General features: G+C 41.6%; 1 protein-coding gene across 2 annotated transcripts in view; it reads right to left on the minus strand.

Annotated features, from left to right (window-relative positions):
* Positions 1 to 14,346: 14,346 nt before the first annotated feature.
* lingo2b (leucine rich repeat and Ig domain containing 2b) overlaps positions 14,347 to 18,971 on the minus strand; it is a 31,207-nt gene continuing 26,582 nt past the window's right edge. For both annotated transcript variants that reach the window (XM_076748810.1, XM_076748809.1), the window contains one exon: positions 14,347 to 18,024. In XM_076748810.1, the coding sequence (XP_076604925.1) occupies positions 16,113 to 17,981 (1,869 nt within the window). In that variant the 5' untranslated portion in view covers positions 17,982 to 18,024 and the 3' untranslated portion in view covers positions 14,347 to 16,112. The remainder of the gene's footprint in view (positions 18,025 to 18,971) is intronic.

Below are 18,971 nucleotides of genomic sequence, written 5' to 3' on the forward strand. Positions count from 1 at the left end.
AAATACCCTCACACCTACTCTCCGTGCTGTATATTATTATACTATATATATCTACACACAGTATCCCCACTTGAGATTACACCTAATTCACAATATTATTCCTAATGGTCTCAGTAAGATGCTAATGGGATTGCTGACGGTGTTGGCTCTAATTCAGACACTGGTCAGTCCTAATTATGTAACACAATTACACAGGTGTCCTGATATTTTAGGAAATATGCTTACTGGCTCTCATGCCTGGCAAACTCACAATGATGATGAGATTAGGAGGTCAATGCTCCCGGCCCAGAAATAGTCTGACACATAGGCACCGTAGAACCAAAAACTGGTGTTTTTATACTTTAGCTTTTGCACAGATTGAACAAAGAAGCTTGATTGTAATAGTGCATGATAGTTAGCGAGCTTCAGGGGTGCTGGTAGGCAGATTTTGTTGCCTTCAGACGGAGCCAGGCTAGTTGTTTCCCCCTGTCCTCTGTCTTTATGTTATGCTAAGCTAACCGGCTGCTGGTTGTTGCTTCATATTTCATGGAAAGACCTAAGAGTGGTATCAATCTTGTCATACTAGAAGGAGAATAAGTGTATGCCCCAAAATGTCAGCCTATTTCTTTAAATAATTTCTACCATGTAATTGATATTGGCGGAGAATAAACACAAGGATTTGTAGGACTGTACTGTCCTTCAGCTGAATTAATCGAATCCAGAAAGGAGTTGACAGGAGTGACGCCGTCTCTGAATATTTAGGACATTCTGCGGCGCATTCATATTCTTGGCCCGACATTTTCTGTGTCCTATCAAAGTGTTTGCTCCATTGCCAGCCCTTCTCTGTCTGACTGAACTTCTATGAGCCCCGTGAAGAACAAGGCACTGAACGTCCTTCTTTTCTACAGAGCTCAACAACTGCAAATTTGGACAATGTGCGGACAGTCAGCCAGCAAGTCAGCTGAAAAAAGTTGGCTCCCGCTGAAGTTTTCAAGGTCACTGCCCAATCGTGTACTTCCTGGCTGCCCTACTGATGTGATTGCACTCTGTGAATAACATTGCAGGTTGCATCAGTCAGGTTTCACACTGCTTTATGTTTTTGAGAGACAGAAGAGTGAAAATTCTCAAAAATGACCTACAGTATATGTGTAGAACCATTTTTAATATGAATGCAACATGTAATTTATTTCTTCATTTTTTTTTTTTTTGGTGTGGAAATTGACTGTTGGTGGATTGCCTGTAAAGAGAAGCTGTTATTAATATGTCTTCTATCATTTCTCCCCTGATCAAGACGCTGTGAGGTCGAAAGCGGTCTTCATTTTTAACCATAATCATTGCAGACTACGGATTTAAATGTACCCCATCACCTTGCTTTAGATGAAAGTGCCTCAAGATCTTTACCCTTCCTGTTCTAATTCTTTTCATCTTCAAAAGCACCTTAAGGATCCTGCATCTCAATTCACGAGAAATTGATTGAGCACTTGGCTGCTTGCATCACTTGAATCCTCACAAACACCATTTAGAGAACACTAACCTCCGTTGTTTGGGTATTTTGGGTTAATCCTGCCTTATTACTGCTTGCCAGCCACCTACTATGTGGGTATAACAACGTAACATGATGATAGGCTGGCGAAAATACATTACATATTGGATTTACCTTTTCAGGCACTTTGCGGCTGCAGACCACCACGAAGATGCAATCTGACTCTCTAACCACCCACAGTCGGAACAGAGCCGACCAATAACCAACTCACTGGCAGCAAACACTGTAAATGTGTTACTTTGTTCCTTGCAGGTTTCCTTGCACCAGGACCAAGGCTTAGACAATCATGTATGTCGCCCACTGTGTCTCTAAGTGCCATGTTTGGAGGTCTGTTACTTCCCACCTGCTTCAAAAGGTGCTAACTCCAGTCTCATATTCACACATTTGGATCTGTACCATTACACTAAATGTGTAGATGTACAACAAGAACCCTCTGCCCACATAATATCTAGTCAGGAAATGTTGGGATATAGCCATTTCTTAATATCTACGTTAATCTTTCTTGCTAGACATTGTAGTTTCCTCATATAGTATCAGGTAGGGTTTAAAGGAAGGGTTTGTTAGAAATGTGCTTTTGTCAATGTAGACTCTGCTCCCTTTGGCAGCAGAAATGCTTGATTTTAAATTTGCATGATTCCTCTTTGATCCTCGTCATCACTCAACTTGCCAAGCAGACTTTTTATGCAGTAGTACTGCTGTCTTCAGCTGTCATTTTGTCTATATGTGCCCTAATGAGTGGGAGGCAAACCTGTCTGTGCTGCCTGTTTCTCATTTACAATGTGAATGACAATTAGTCATATATCTGAACTTAAGTAGCCCTTGCTCCAAATGATGCCTGTCTGTTTTCTCATGATAATCACTCACTAACCAAAATCTTCTCTTTCAGTTTCACACATAATTAGCTGTATACTTCTGAATCTGCCAAATGCTCTGACATGTGTGCTAATGATTCTATAAGAAGCTTGTTTCAGCCAACAGCACATTTGACACAGCTCTGACTGTAGGCCGATATGTCTGTGGTTGACCTATAACATTAATGGAGAGTGTGTGGGTTACTAATTTATTCCAAGATGAAGAAACTACTGCATTACTCACCATTAACAAATACAGCAAATAGCTGTCCAGCTGATATCTCTGCCAGTGGCGTAGCTCTGTGGATTGCAGTGTTGGTGTGTCAGTTGGTATGTTCACATTGAAATATGTAAACTGGAGGCTGGATTTTCATTAAATTTTGTACAGTCATTCGAGGTCCCCAGAGGATGAAGTCTAATGATTCTGATGATCCCTTGAATTTCCCTGTAGTGCCATAATCAGGTTAATTGTCCAATACTTTAGCACCAAATAATAGCAAATGTTGGCATGCTACTGTGCTAAAGACTGTAATACCTGCTAAACAACAGTGTGTTAGCATTGTCTTTGTGCACAGGCTTGCATGCTGACATTAGCATGTAGCTCAAAGTGTCTACACACAACCTCACAGAGCCGTTAGCGTGGCGATTGCCTCTTAGTCTTGTTCAGTTCTTCACCTCATGTTTCTCACAAAATCAGAAAAGGCAATAGTGGTTTTTGTGTGACATATCTTTGATAGGCAGCCTGCTTATTTCTTTTGACTTGCATATAAAGACCTTGTGATATCCCTGCATAGCATTTCATGTAGATTTTCATAAATCATCTTAAATCCAAATAAATTACATCTCATTATTGTCAGCTGAGCTTTAAGGTAAGACTGTAATTTTCTGATCAAGTCACTTAATGGCATCTCGGTAAGTCCTTTCAAATGGATCTGTAATGTGTTTGGCACAGTAAATACCTCATGAATTGCTAATTTAATTTGGATTTAACACAATTTCGTTTGGTATTTTAAGTACAAAGAGCTAAATTGGATGATTGAGCTGTGATCCGTGCTCAAAGCGCCGAGGTTATGGAGTCTGTGGCAGCGTCGCTGTATCTGTGGTTCACTTCATTAGCGCCAGTGTTTTTTGCTCATGGAAATGTTATTGAGAGTAGTGACAGCACAGCATCTCTTTTCATCTGACATTAGACAGACAGACGGGCTCCTGTTTCCGCCCAGGCCGGCGGCCTGATGCCCACCGCCTTCATCCATTAGGATCGCTTTAACATCAGTCCTTTCCCCACTAACCTACATGGCCACAAGAAATGGGGCAGAACTGCCCTCAGAGCAGCCTCGGGGGCCTCCATGAATCCTAACCTCCCTCATTCTGCCACCCCACTCCACTGTCTTTGTGAAATGATCTGTTATTTTCCTTCACATAGCCTACACTGGGTGAGATATCACACATGTTGCTAGTAAAGTGAGACATGCTAAGTACATACTGTGTTAGGCACATAAGATCTGACAACATGAAACACTGACATGAAAATGCACTGCAAATAGAGTGGGAAGAAGAAAAAGAATTATACAAATGAATCATAAGTATGATCACAAAGATCCAAAGCCGTCACGCTCGTGCTCGCGCTCAGGAAAGGCTGATCCTGCCAATTCCAATTACTCCTCATTTTTAAAAAAGGCCAAAGTGCGGACAAGCTACGAGACCATAATAAGCCCGATCCCTTTGTGTGATTTCAAAGCAGGCTCCAGGTTTGAAACACAGCACAACAACAACGATCTGTGTTGCCATTCAAAATAGGGAACTTCAAAGAACCTCATTTTCTCTCGCCCAGCTGCACTGTGGCTCGCTGCCATGGGCCAATCAGTATAACGAGTGAAAAAACAGTACTTTGGAAGAGACAGCTAAGCAGACTAACAGTGCAAGCTGCTGCACAGAACATCTCAAAGACTCATCACGATGTGTTAGGATGATCAAGAACACAAGGATAATGGGAATTTATGTACTGGCTGTAGCCGCAGTACCAGTAGATCTCAAAGGGTGCATATTGCTCAACAGATTACAATAACTGGAGTATAAAGTTCAGCGTTAAAACTCTGTGTATATGATGTAAAGGATATGGTTGCTAAATTGTAAGCATGAGCAGGTATCTAACATCAAACTGTTACGTGTTTCATTATTAACATTAAACAAAATCTACCACAACACCCAAAACCTGATCAGACAAGCTAGAAAAAGGATGTCACTGCTGGAAATTTGCAGTTGGAAAAAAAAAACTCTTAAGTCTCAGAATTAAATTATCCTGAGGTGTCAATTAATTGCAGAAGTAATGCTGAATTATCAGTCCAAGTGAAAGTTTATTCTTTTCACAGGTGAAGACCTGAAAGGGTTTGAAGTGTTCAAGCGTAAGCATCAAAATGACTTTTCGGCTGAGGGAAGAAATAAATGGAAAAAACTAAAAAGCTGTTGAAGTGTCTGTTTGTGTTAATGGACATGTCGTGCGTAAAAGCAGTTGGAGTCAGTAAAAGCGTCAATAATGAAAGCACATACACAAGTATTAGAATAGAAATATTAGAATACAAACACACAGAACTGGGAATCTCAATGTAAATGACATAAAGACTGTTAAGCTTCCCCAGGTTGCTAAATTTCCCATATTTTCAAGAATATAATAACTGCATATAATAATATCAATACACCTTTTCTGTGTTTCACTAAAATCTGCCGGAACTCTCCAAACTTTGGGCTGAATCAATACAAATTACCTGAGGTTTTAGGAAGGGTTTTGCCAGCACCAGGAATGTCCTGAGCAAAAAGAAATCAATAGCTGCTTCTCTAAATGAAGACTGCCAGAATACATTAAAAGCCCGAAACCATTCCAGGCAGGTTTTGATAGCAAAATCTCAAAGCCTTTATTCTGTCCTGACAATCTGAATAGTTAACACTTAGTGACACATTTCACCTTGAACAAGCTTTCATCAGGATGATGAGCTATGCCAACAGTGCACCTCTGACCTTCTTTGATTTTTGATGCATCACTGCTGGTTTGATAAATTTTCACTTGAAATGCATTCACACACTCTGAGAGAGGGAAGAGAGTAATCTTTATGGGCTTCCTTAATGTCACATGTGCCTGTCTGTCTCTTGGTCTCGGCTGCTATTACGTCTTTTAATAAATGCTCTTGTGGCAGATGTCATGAACCGTGCAATTCTGGCTCAAAGACACTGGTTATTGTCCAGTCTAGACCTACTGTCTGTGTTTGTGTTGGAATTTCATGCCTCACATGTGCTCATCATGCTTTATTTGCCATGCTGTAAGCTGTGAACTCACACTGATGTTTACCCTTCACCCTTATATGCAAATATGCATTTGTATGCTGAGTTGACTATCTGTGGCTCAGATCTGCTTATTCTACCTCACTGGATGTGATGAGGCTTGATGAAAAGGCTGTGCATATGCTCTTTTCAGCAGATTTCAAAGCCGCCGTCTCTCGCTGTTAGGATTGGGTGCTGTACTCAATACTTTTATGGCGGTATGATTGAGAACTAATTAACCTTAAATCAATTGGTGCCAAATTTTGGAACCTGAGAGTGCATAAATGTAAGAGTAACATTGTGTATAGAGAGAAAGAGAGAGCGCAAGACTACGGCTTTGTTTAAAACCACCCACTTTACTCGCAGTGTGTACTGATTTGACCAAAAAGTAGCATTTAGTATGCAGTGTACCAACAAAAGCAAATTCTGTAGTATACCAAAAATCCCAGCATGTCGTGCTAAAATCTTCAGTATTCATTAGACCACTCTAGCTTGCCAACTATGTCCCACAATGCAAATCACTGGAAAGTTCACAACAACCAGCTGAACCAACAATGGGAAGTGTGTTTATTTATTTATTTATTTTTTAATATAATTTCCATCTGCTATTTCATCACTAAAAGAAATTAACTGTGTAGATTTAGAATACTGGCATCCTTTCCCCTCTGCAGCAGCTGCAGCTAACGTTAGCACACCTACAGCCATTGCCAAAGAAGTTAAACCCTTCACAGATGATCCAACTTTAAGTGATTGACCACGACCCATTGGGTACTGGTTTCGGTATCAGTTCAAATGTGAATGGAGCCCGGCCACACAAACTCAGCACAGACTCAGTAGTAAGCTGGAATATTACAAAAAAATCAAAAGGACATGTCTCGTCTTTAGAATTTTCCAGCAACAGCTTCTGCAGTAGCTCAGTGTACAACGGGCCGCCATTTAATATGTCTTCCCATGACACACAGAGCTTTACAACAAAGCTCCTCTCTGCAAGTTTTCAGTCTGTCCACTGTCTCCAGAATCTGTTTCAACACGCTTGTCACAACAAACTTTACCACATCCCTCTTACTATATACCACCTCTATTCGAGGCCTGCTGTTTTCTGAGGGTGTTAACTTTGTCCGTTGCAGGTTTTCTTGGGTCGAGACCAAAGCTTCCACAATCCCTTTGAACCTGTTTTTCAATTCCCTATGTCTAAGTGCCAGTGGCACTCGGTGGGGCCGCTTCACTCAGAACTCAGACCTGAGCAGTAGAGCACAGAATTCTTTCAATGTTTCGTACTTTTTTTCTATTGCTTATGAAGCTTTCCTTTTCCCTACACAACAGCACCATGTAGCCCTATTTCACGTATGGGTTTTTATCAGCCAGAATACTAATATACAGTATCAATGCACAGAGTAGAGAGCGTTTTAAAGTTGCAAGGTAGAAAGTTTGGGTTGGTGGATAGGAATCTAACTTTCATAGGCGAGACAGTAGAGTCACATTTACTTTTTTATTTATTTCCCCAGCATTAACCAACTGTTTCATTAGCATTACCTTCTCCATTGTTTATTGGTTGCAACATGCCGGCATTGTGGTAAGAATTTTAAGACTATTGGCATTGTTTGCTCTTACTGGACATATGCTGGGGCTTTGCAGAATCTTCCAGGATCTGCATTCTTGCAGTCTGGGAAAGGCTTGGTTTTCATTCAAGTTTTGTCATTCTGTATTCTTTTATTATTAGTGAGATTTACATGACAAACTCATCAAGCCGACTCACTTCTATGAACAACTGTTCTTGGCGAACAGAAGCTGTTTCATGCGTTCAGATTTTTCCTTCGAGGTTCATTTATGCCCTCTTGCTCCTCTTTTACCACTGTGCCTTCAGACACTGTTAAGTGTCAACTCATGTCTTACTTTTGCAGGTTTAAATTCCTCTAGACACCTTTCCTATACCGCTAAGACATTAAGGAACTCCCAGTCGATTCCAAGCAGTGACAGCCTTTGGAAGGAAGCCAAGCGGAGACAGCCTTCTGGGTTTCCCATGCGTCTTTCATCCTGGATCAAACAATCACACAGACAATATGAAACATGCAGCATCGGTAGTTCTTCTGCTTATTGCTCCCTTTTTGGGAAAGAGCTGAACAGGCTATAATGATTATTCAGGCTGCTTCTGTCTCCAGACGTGCTTGAAGTGACAGTCTGCTGTCTGCAGGCTCAGTCCAACTCATCTCGCAGCACCTGCTGAGACAGGGACGTATATATTTAGGAGCAGGTGATCCTTGTTACCCCGATACGCTGCAGCTTTTAAGCTCATCATTTAATTCAGCAAGCAGGCAAATTTTTACATAGTCATCGTAGTTGTCACATTGTCCATAAACACCCTGACAGAAGGGAGGTATATTCATCCCTGCAACTGACTGTGATGTTCTAACGATTATCAGAGTGTGTGCTGTGTGGTAATGAGCCAAAAGCTGTTTGTGCAGTGAGCTGCCTGCTATCTCAAAGCTCTACCCACCTAACAGCGCTGCATATATTTGATTTTAACTTCAGGTATTTCAGGGAAGTAAAAAAATTAAACTTTCATCAGTGGATATCTCATGGGTTTATCTCCTCTTCTAATGCCTTTCATTCTGTTGGTAATTGCATTTACCCCCTCAGGTCCCCATCATTCATTCTGCCTAATTAGCTCTCCTGACCCTCTAAGCATGGCTTTGACCTCTTCATCCAGTAAAGGCGCTGACTTCTGCCTCATCACTTTGACTGCCTGCTGACATGTGACCAACACTAAATGGAGGATGGATTCTTGGGCCAATGTGTGCAATTAGAACAAGATATGTGTAGCCATTGTAAAGGAGTTTTTATCATTCTTATGTTTATTATTAAAAAGCAGTTATCACATGTGTTGTAGGTGTCCAATGTAAAGTTCAAGGAGGCTGCAAATAGGTCACATCCTCCATCCTAATACATGTGATTGGTGTAAAACTAACTGCCATTGGCCAGCCCTCCAGAATGCACCAAATTAATTGGTGACTCACTGCCACGAAAAAGACGACTGTGTCTAGTGAGAGCGAATTTCAGTTGAACAATGGTCCTATTTAAAGCTGACTGGGAGGCTTGTTGTACGGAGAATTAATGTTTGAATTAATCAGCACCTAGCTTTGCTTTTCTTCCTCTGTGATTTAGTATCTGCGGGAGGAAACAGGGCAGGGAGTCATAACTCACAAATTAATCATTTATAATCATTCATCTCACTTGCTGGCCGACTGCAGCGCAACAGTAAAGAATGATAAGATGCACTGATATGTAAATGACATTTTTCTCTCCATCCTTTATCCTTCAAAATAAAGTTAGAGCTCTGGGGTTTTTCTTTTTTTTTTTTTTAAAAAAGAGCAACACCACAGTGCTGATGAGAATAAGGCAGCTCGAGCACTTAGCTGCCCGCGGGGCAACTGTTCACACATGTTGCAAGTTAAACCCAGAGGACATCTCGAATATGACCGTAATACTCCATGGCCATAGCACAAATCACACTGCATGCCTCCAGGCACTCAGCTGCAATTTTCCATACACATGTAACACTCTGCAGGGAGGATGTCTTTATAAGCTCCTGGTCCAGGCTAATACAACACAGGGGGAGAAGTCTGTAAAATGACGTCACACAGAACCTTTTCTACCCCCAGAGGTTTGCAGGACGGATCAGTTCAATCCACACCCCGGGGGTTGGCTACTGATGCAATGTGATGTGCTTCTTTTCTGTTATTGCTCTCATCTTTCACACTGCTCCTCTCACTGACACTTGCCACAAGCTGTGTTTTAATGGGGCAGTTCCACAGAGATGAGATGAGTGGTGCTCAACTTTGACCAGAGCACATTTAAATGGGCAGCTGATGGTGCGGTTTCACCGTCACTGACAAATGAGAATAAAATTCATTGCTCTCCAGCTTGGGGTATTATAACATTTCCACAGAAAAGGAAATAGCTGCGCTAATGTCACAAAGCATGTTTCCATCCACCTGATTCTATGAGCTTTTTAAATTCAAAATGCTGGGAACTTTAAAGGAGTTGAAATATCGCAAAAATAAAAAGACGATGTACATGAAGTCACAGAATGTGACTTAATTACCACTCAACCTTTCGCTCCACTGAAGAGATGAAAGATAGCAGATGACTCCTCTTCATAAAGGTAGAAAAACAAGAGGAAACAGGTGGAAGCACACAAAAACACACTCCACAATACATAATTGATGCATACGTTGTGAGCTCACTTATAGCTAATGTCTTTACAGTTGGTAGCAGAGGCTGAGGGCAAATGTAACACACTCAAGCCCTCCAATCAGAAACAAGCTGGAGTGATGACAGTTACTGCGGAAGGAGCACAATCGTTTCACCTCTGCAGGTTGTTTTTGTAGGTATAACTCACTTTTTGGATGTACAGCATTTATCTTCTGCTGTCTAAAGTTTAGATGACTGCAAATTTATACTGACATTAATTTCATCTAGAGGTTGTTGGTTAAAAATTAACATGAACAACGTATGCTAATAAATGATGCCTCCAAGATCCTGAGAGAGAGACATGGCGCAGTGTATAGACCTTGTTTGCCATACTTCTCTGTTATAAAATGAGCACATTTCACTAAATTTAGGTGTATATGTGTATTCTTGAAGTAGCTCATCTATAAACAGTGTTCCAACTGTTGTTGTCCAATTGTAACACTCTGACTTCTTGCATTAAATTTAATACCAGTCTTTATCGTCCTTATCAGTGAAAATATATCACTTGAATTGTAAATTAGAGTTCATGTATATGTTCTTCTATCAAAAGATGACTCAAGTAGTTATGAAGGAAAATGTAAGAAATGCTACATGTTATATTGTTAAGAAATGTAGCTTTTCATTTATTACAGGAATGCATTATTTCTTCCGTCAAAAGTCACTTAAAAGCCTCACGAATGTCTTCATCCTCTAAAATCATCAGATACTTGGTTCCTTCTATTATTTACTGCTGCAGAGATATATCTGTTGAAGCCTCATGAGGAAATTCCCAGCACTTTAAAAGATGCCAAGCTGCAACTTTAGGAGCCGTAAACACAGAATCTGGGGCTCCATCTGTTTTACTTGTCAAAGTTTTTACACCACTAAGTGCATGATTACTTCTGACCTGAATGTGGGCCATTTTCAAACATATTTCATTTAAAACCATCAGCGGAGTATTTTTCAAAATGATTTTCTTGTTGTTGTTAGTTGAAGTTGTCAGCAACAAGTATTTAATCTTGTGTAGGCCTAGTTTTTTTTTTTAAATTTTTTTATTTAGCAAGAGAAATGAGAAGAGTGATTAATGCAACCAATGCATCTGCAGCAATGGACTGTAAATGATGTACAGTAAGGAGGCTGTCCTCCTTTGTTGATAGATGGTCTGAGGAGAATTGGTTCAGAAAGGTACCAACAGAGCAGCAGCTTCTATTACACAAGTCCGACACCAGCAACATCAAAACCAACAGGCTATAACATTACAGTGTTACAGGCCCTTAATGAGAACCTTCTGGGGTCCTGTGTGGCATGGACCTGCCTTCTCTGCAGGTCAGCTCGGTTAGTGACTGACCTTTCATTATTGTCTGTACATTAGCAGTGAAGCCCAGAGCACTGGGGAGAACCACTGCGGCAAACTCCAATATTTTTTATCGATTCAGGTAACTTTGAAGCACGAATCAAAGCAGCACAATGTCAGCAGCAACCAGACAGTGAAATGTAGAGGTGATAATGATTGGTAACACATTCGAAAAAGGTCAGTCTTATTAAGTTTGGTAGCAAGGATGCAATAAGGATACGATCGGTGATGAGTTGTAACAAGCTTGGTGGTAAATTAACTAACCCTAAAATAAAACATGAACTTTTATTGAAAACAATCAAAGTTAAGTTTGGAAATCAAAACATTTATGGGTGTCATTTTTCAAATGTCACACTCACAAGCTAATCTGCTCCATCAGGACTGTGCTAGGAAGAACCAAAACCTTTAACTTTGGCTTGAAATGTTGTGTTCTTGTTGGACCCAAATGCTCATAACAAGAAGCTGCTTGGAAAAAAATAATTTTCAGGACCTTAAAAAAGGCTCACCATGTGCTTTTTTCAATAGTAGTAAGCAAATTCCTCCTCCCAGGTCTCTAAACCCCCCAAATTACCCCCCCCCCCCCCCCAAAAAAAAAAAAAAAAACTAAAAAAGAAAAAAAAAGAAATATCCCCTTATTTGTGTTATTGATGTACCCTCTCCTCATGTTGGTCCTGATATATCTAACAGGAAACTTATGGCAGCACATCATCAGTCACTTCCTGTCAGCTCATGTTTGGGAGGTAAAAAGTCCTGAAGTAATGTTGACTGTGGAAGAACGATGATCTCATGAGACGCAATGAACTCATAACCCCCACTGCAAAAATAAGGATAAGATTCTTTTCATGTCAATCACTGGCCAACAGGTGGAAGCTCCCATGTTAAGATGGCTCACAGAAACCTGGATGTGTCACGCGAAGAAGCTCCTCTTTAACAACCAAGCTAAACTCGCACTCATGCAGCACCCAGCCAGGCTCACAGAGTCTGGTTCACTTTGATTCATGCTCTTTGATGAATCTGCTACTTTGTGACAGATTCTTCATGAAGATCCTTTATGATGTGTGAAATTATTCATTTAGGGGCACATGGCCCCGAGCATGAACACCTCTACTTGATTGCCACCAAACACTCCTTAAGTCACATAAAGAGCTGGCATCATACATTTACTAGAGGAAGGTTCAGGTTTTAATCATGGGTGTAAAACGAAGCCAGTAACGAAGTGTTTCTTTGCCAGATCACTCAGCAGGATAATCTTCCACATTGTAATATAAATTACACACTGTTAACGCTTTTACGAGCTCGAATAAAGAACTGATTCAGAGATCCTCCAACCAGGAGAGATATCATGCGAGGAAACCTGACAGTAATAGATTCATTGCATTACCTCTGCATTGTTTACAGCACTCTCTCAGTAAAGGAGAAGCTGCAATGAAAATAATAAAAACCTATTGGAGAGACTTTGATCTTGTCCTCATAACGCCAAACAGCAGCCTGAATATTCCCTGTGAGCTTCCACACAAAAGACGGAAAGCCTTTTTACCATTAGCATGATAGCATCAAGTGCTGTCTGAAAAAAACGCTTTCTGTTACAGCAGGATGCCAAATTAGCATTTCCTTTTATCTGATTGTTAGGTGAGGCAGCAGAGAAAGCAGCTGTGAAGAACTCTTCAGAAAAGCATTTGGCCAAGATGAGAATATACTGATATGACCACAGGCAGGTCATGCAGGTTTTCTCCTTCACGAGGTGTCAGGTCATTTAATGTGGTCTGTTTCACTTGCTTACAGGCTATTTAGGCTACATACTTGCTGCAGCTCAAAGTGTCCCAATTCTGATGTTTTTCCTTCATGTGTCCCAGTTTTGATGTTTTCTGATCAGTGTGAACAGCAAAAAGCTTGGAGTCGCAGGTTTCCTATTCCCATCTGGACCACATAGATGTAAGGTGCACAATCAGAAGCCAGAGTGTGCAACTTCTAGCAGCTTGAATATGAATACGCAATCCAGAGCTCGTCAGCACTGCCATGACTCTGTTACTGTGTGAGAAGATGCGCCAATTAAGCACAAACCTGAGGACAGAAACTCTAAATGTGTGGGAAAACAAGCAGGAGAGGTTTGGGCTGAAGACAGGAAGTCTTGCTTATGTTTAGGAGGTGTAACATTTCTCATGTCCACCATCTAGTTTAGTATGATATCATGTTAGCATTTGCTAATTAGCACTAAAACAAAGTACAGTTGAGACTGAGAATGTTATTCTTTTAAGACCACCAAAGTTGTTGTCATTCAGTGGGAGGGGGACTTTACTACAAGATCTTTACTGAACACGTTCTTTCTTAAAAACAAACAAACAAACAAACAAAACAAAAGCCTCTCTGTTCACTCTATGCACTCTATGCATTACTTTGTAGCACTGCCTCGCAACACCTATGTCCAACTGGACCAGAAATTTGCATTAGGGCACTCACTCTTGTTGTTCTCTCCTGTCCAGAACCTTGCTTGTGATGTATGAAAATCTCATATGTACGTCGCTTTGGATAAAAACGTCTGTCAAATGACAAATTGTAATTGTAATTGTATGTAATTTCATGGCAATCCATCCAATGGTTGTCAAGACATTTCACTAAAAACTAAAAATGTTAACCTTATGGTGGTGGTAGAAGAAAAAAAAGAAATGTTTCACCCACTCCCAGTTTATCCTCTGGGGACTTTCAATGTTTGTGCCAAGTTTCACAGTGAACCATCCAAACCAATGTGGTGGACTAATCAATGAACCAACCAACCAACATTGCTATCCTTAGAGCCACTAGTGTGGCTAAAAATCAGTTATTCAGTAATTCAGTCTTGTTCTGCAGCATTGACATCAGCATCTACTTTGAAGCCATTGGCCAATATGCCAAACAGCCATGTTTCTACTGTTGTGCCACAGTATGCTATCTGCCACACTGGGTAACCTGTTTCTGATGTGAGTGGGAAATGAATAAAGTGTTGAAGCTTGACTCATACATTAACACCTGTGACAACTTCTGGACAAAAAGTGAGCTGTCAAAATATCTAGTAAATTGCAGAGGACACAGTAATATACAAATCACATTACCTCTGTAATATCAGACCGGCCACATGAGTAAAAATCCCATAAATGATCAGTAGTTACAACACAATGTTTACTTTATGACATGAAGAGCAAAAAAAAAGTTGAATAGAGTCATGACTGTATTAATACAACACTGAGTGACAGAAAAATAGTTATATCATCATTTTTAAATATTATAAGTGGTCACAATTTAGACAAAAGAATTCAGAGGAAGGGATTTAAAACATTAACATCACTGAAACATCAGAAAATGAAATTTAAACTACCGCAACTCCAATTTTAGGGGTATGATTAAGATTTATTTCCTTTTGAAAATATACCCATAAATTTGTCATATGAAAACAATTTTACAACCTTGAACATTTTATCACAACAGGATCACACAAGTTAACACCCACGCCCCTGCATTACAAAGAATTGCCCTTAATTGTATGACTGTTTTTTTTTTCTAAACATTTAAAACATTTCAACAGAAAACAAAAAAAAAAACCAAAAAATTACCCCAAACAAACAAAAAAAACCTGAACAATGCAAGATTCCACTACAACTTTCAAATTCCCATCTATTAAATACCCAGGGCCCCAGGGAAGGATCTGAACAGGCTAGCTTGAAGTGGTGCGATCAGAGAAAAATGAGAGAGGGGGAAATTCAAGCCATAAATCTGTGAAGCTCAACTTTGTCTCGCCCCAAAGAGGGCACAGGCTAGTAAATCTTTGCCATTGTGTCTGGCCACCGACTCTTTTATATCATATCAGGGGATTTGTCTGGCAGGAAAACCTGCCCATGATTTATTATGTTATAAAATGGGTTTAACATGCCATTTCTATAGCTAAAAGCTGTTCCAGAGTAATAACACTACTGACCGCAGCTATTTCTCAGGAGAAGTGTCTTGTGTTGCTGGAAAGTGAGCTTATGGTCACGACAAAGCTCAGACTCCACGTTGTAACTACTGTGTGATTAACATTTCCTTGAATTTAGAAAATTCCCCATCTAGTGTTGAAGCAATTTCAAGGGGGACAATGACCTACTTGAAAAATGTATGCAGCATTTCTCTTTAATATAATAACTGTGATTTTGCATACAAACATAGATAATGCTCTGTTTCACTCAACAGTGACAATACTGTTGTTACAACGACCCAACGGGGCTCGGAAAAATGCTTTGGACCCCATCGTTCCCTTTAATTGTTCTGTCCAACAAGGAAGGCAATGCGTGCACATGCACAAAGAAACGCACGAATGCAACATGCGCACACTGATGCACTCACACATACACACACACGCGCACACACGAACACACCTTTCATACTGCAGCTAATATGGGTATTAGACAATTTAGTCCTGACATGTTGCAGCGATGATAGCTCTACTGCCAAACGAAGATGTCCCCTGTCACTCCCAGCGGCTCCCTCCGTCACCTTGATGTCACGGTGAGTCGACAACATCATTACTCATCACATCACCACTGAAACACATGCCTAGTGCAGCACTATATCACTCCCATATTGATATGTTGGTTATAGTATAATATTCAATGTACTGTATGAGAACATTATTTCATATAAACACGTCCACGGTTTCACTTTTATATTCACATGCCCACTTTATCACTAGATCACTGTCATATTGACACCCACTATATTGGTACATCACTTTCGTTAGTCACAAATCCACTGTGTCATAGAAAAAAACTTTTTTTCATCTGATATGTGGACATTTTGTTGTTTTGACTGCTATTGTATGTGTCAATCTGTTTCATGTTCAGATCATTTTCATGTTGACCCGTCGAGGGCCACTTGTTTCTGACACCTCTGCTGCTGCTCCGTTGGATTTGCGAGGGACATACTCAATATCAAAGTTGCTCTTATGGCGTCCTTTCCCTCGGCTCCAGGCGAACAGAAGAAGGAAGCAGAAGATGACCACACCTAGGAAGGACAGGCAGCCCATGGCTGTAGATATAATGATAGTCTTAATGTCTATAGGGACTGTCATATTGTACAGTACTGTCCCATTTCCCCAAGTGCTGTTAGAGTCTGTCAGATTGTTTGAGCTCCTGTTGATATAGTGAGATCTGTCCCCAATGCCCAGGCTCTTCACAGCTAAAGAAGCTGACAGACTAGCGTTGCCAGCAGGGTTACTGGCAATACACAAGTACACCCCGCTGTCATGCAGCTCTGCTGTCTTGATCTCCAGGGTACCATCCGGTTGAACTTCCACCCTACCACTACTCTTGGCTGTGATGTAGCGTCTGTGAGGTGTAATCCAGACCACTGAGGGCCGAGGTGCCCCCTCTGCCATGCAGCTCAGGTGGGCGGGCTGACCCTCATCAGCCATCAGCAGCTGGGTCGTGTTGGGTCCAATCCGTGGCTTAGTGCAGGTCATGTACCTGGAGACCAGTGGCTCCTTGAGGTCACGGAGAGTTTTCCCCAGGAGGTGTTCAGGGGCACTGCACTCAGGCTGGTCATCCAGAACCTGCAAAGAGGGGGGCTTGTGGCTATTGAGGAGCCAAAGCAATCTGCAGTCGCACACTAATGGGTTCCCACCCAGACAGAGCTTCTGAAGGCTGTCTGGTGAGGCAAACACTCCCCTCTCCAGAGAGTCCAGGTGGTTCTGTGACACATCCAGTAGTTGCAAAGATTTGAGGCCTGCAAATGCAAAGGGCTCGATAGAGATCAGATGAGCCCCTTGGAGGCGCAGCTCCAGCAGGTGTGGGAGTTGGCCCAGCTCTCCCTGATGGATGTGCTGAATGCGGCAGTAGGACAAGTTAAGATGTGTGAGGTAGGGCAGGTTGCGCAGTGCTGCGCCGGGGAAGGCAGACAGGTTAGTGTTGGTTATGAACAATGTTGTGAGGTTGAGGCCATGCAGTGAGAGGGGAGGCAGTGTGTCCAGCCAGGGCCAGTAATCAATGTCTAGTCTGCGAAGACGAGATAACCTCTTAAAGGAGAACGGCTTTAGAAAACCAATGCTCAAGTAGCGCATGTGCAGTTCGACCAGGCTGTGCAGATGTCCCAGAGCATCAGTCGGTACCACGGTCAGATTGGAACGTTCCAGGGTCAGACTTTGGAGTCCAAGTAATCCTGTAAAGGCCCGCTGCGAGATGAAAACCAGTTCGTTGTCACCCACCTCTAGGGATGTCAACCTGCGCAGATCTTGGAAGGCGTGATCCAGGAGAACCACCAGTCGGTTGTGGCTGAGATCAAGGCGAGTGAGATTGGTCAAGCCTGACAGCACACCAGCAGGAACCAGCTGAAGCAAGTTGCTGCGAAAGTTGAGTGAGCGGAGAGCAAGCTGAGAACGAAATGAGCCTGGCTCCACCACACTGATGAGGTTGTCGCTAAGGTCCAAGTCCTCCAGCTGCTGGAATGAAGAGAAGTTGTCTGGTGTAATAATACGTAGCTTGTTCTTACTGAGGTCCAGGACGCGGGTCTCAATGGGGATGCCTTCAGGGATGGTGGGCAGGCGCTTGCGGTGGCAACTAACTGACTTGCTTTGGGCAGAGCACTCACATCGGGCGGGGCAGCTCAGGGCCGGGCTGACCAGGAGAAGCAGCAAGGCCCCGCCCAGGAAGAGGTGGCAGTGGTGCAGGGCTGGGTGTCGCATGACTCTTTTACCCACGTTGCCCTCTGTCATGGCACAGCTTCTTGTCCATACAGAGCACCATCACGAACAAGCCCTGCAAGACACGAACAAGAAATGTGTTAGAGTACTCCACATTCAACCTAACTCAGACTGTTTTCACCTCTTTGCCACCCCCCTTTTTACATTTTCAACCTTTTACACTTTATGTCTCCTGAAACTGCCAGGTCTTTTCTCCCTTAATGAACTGTCCCTTTTCCTGGCAAGGTGGATATAATGAAATTAAACTCACAGGAGGGCAAGACACAGCGAGAGATATATCAGCTACAGAAAAATGTGAACGTTCATCACTATGTTTGCACAAAAGGTTGCAGGCTAACTGGGGATGTTTCATGAGGATGGAAGACATCTCAGCCCAATGGCGAGAAATGACCCTTGTTAAGAGTGCAGCGAGGCTAAATGCTCATGTGGATTTGTTGTTGCTGCATGCGTGTGGCTGTATCTTGCATCAGTGATAATGATGTGTTTATGTGTGTCTGTGTCTGAGGGAGTGGGTGTTGAATGGACTATGTGGCAAGTGTTCAAACTAAAATGCACACTAAATAGGAAATGGAATTGTGTTTGCTTCTGTAAGCGAAACCAGAGTTTCTAGCAGCGTTTGTCAGGCCTACATAACCCCAGTGGGATGAATGGAAACAAATATATAAGACTGCTTAATAAGAAATTAACATACCGAGTCATCTCACTGGCTCTTTGTTTCATTATACACTGTATACACTGAGTTTCTATATTTATCACTACCATCTTGCGTTTAAACATACGGCATTTTATATAGCGGATAGATTATATTAAATAATTGGCAGCAGTTTCTACTTTCTTTATTACATTATTGCTGTTAGTTTGTGTTTAATGCTTAATACTGCAAACTACTGCTTCTTTGTACTCTATATATGTAATTTATGTATTTTACATTTGATGCAGCTTTTTAAAAGCAATCAGTAAAGTTTTATCTTATAATAGAGCCATTTAGTGCTTAATGTTTGC

The sequence above is a fragment of the Chaetodon auriga genome, chromosome 14 (assembly GCF_051107435.1).
Source record: "Chaetodon auriga isolate fChaAug3 chromosome 14, fChaAug3.hap1, whole genome shotgun sequence".
NCBI classification, from domain to species: Eukaryota; Metazoa; Chordata; class Actinopteri; order Chaetodontiformes; family Chaetodontidae; genus Chaetodon; species Chaetodon auriga.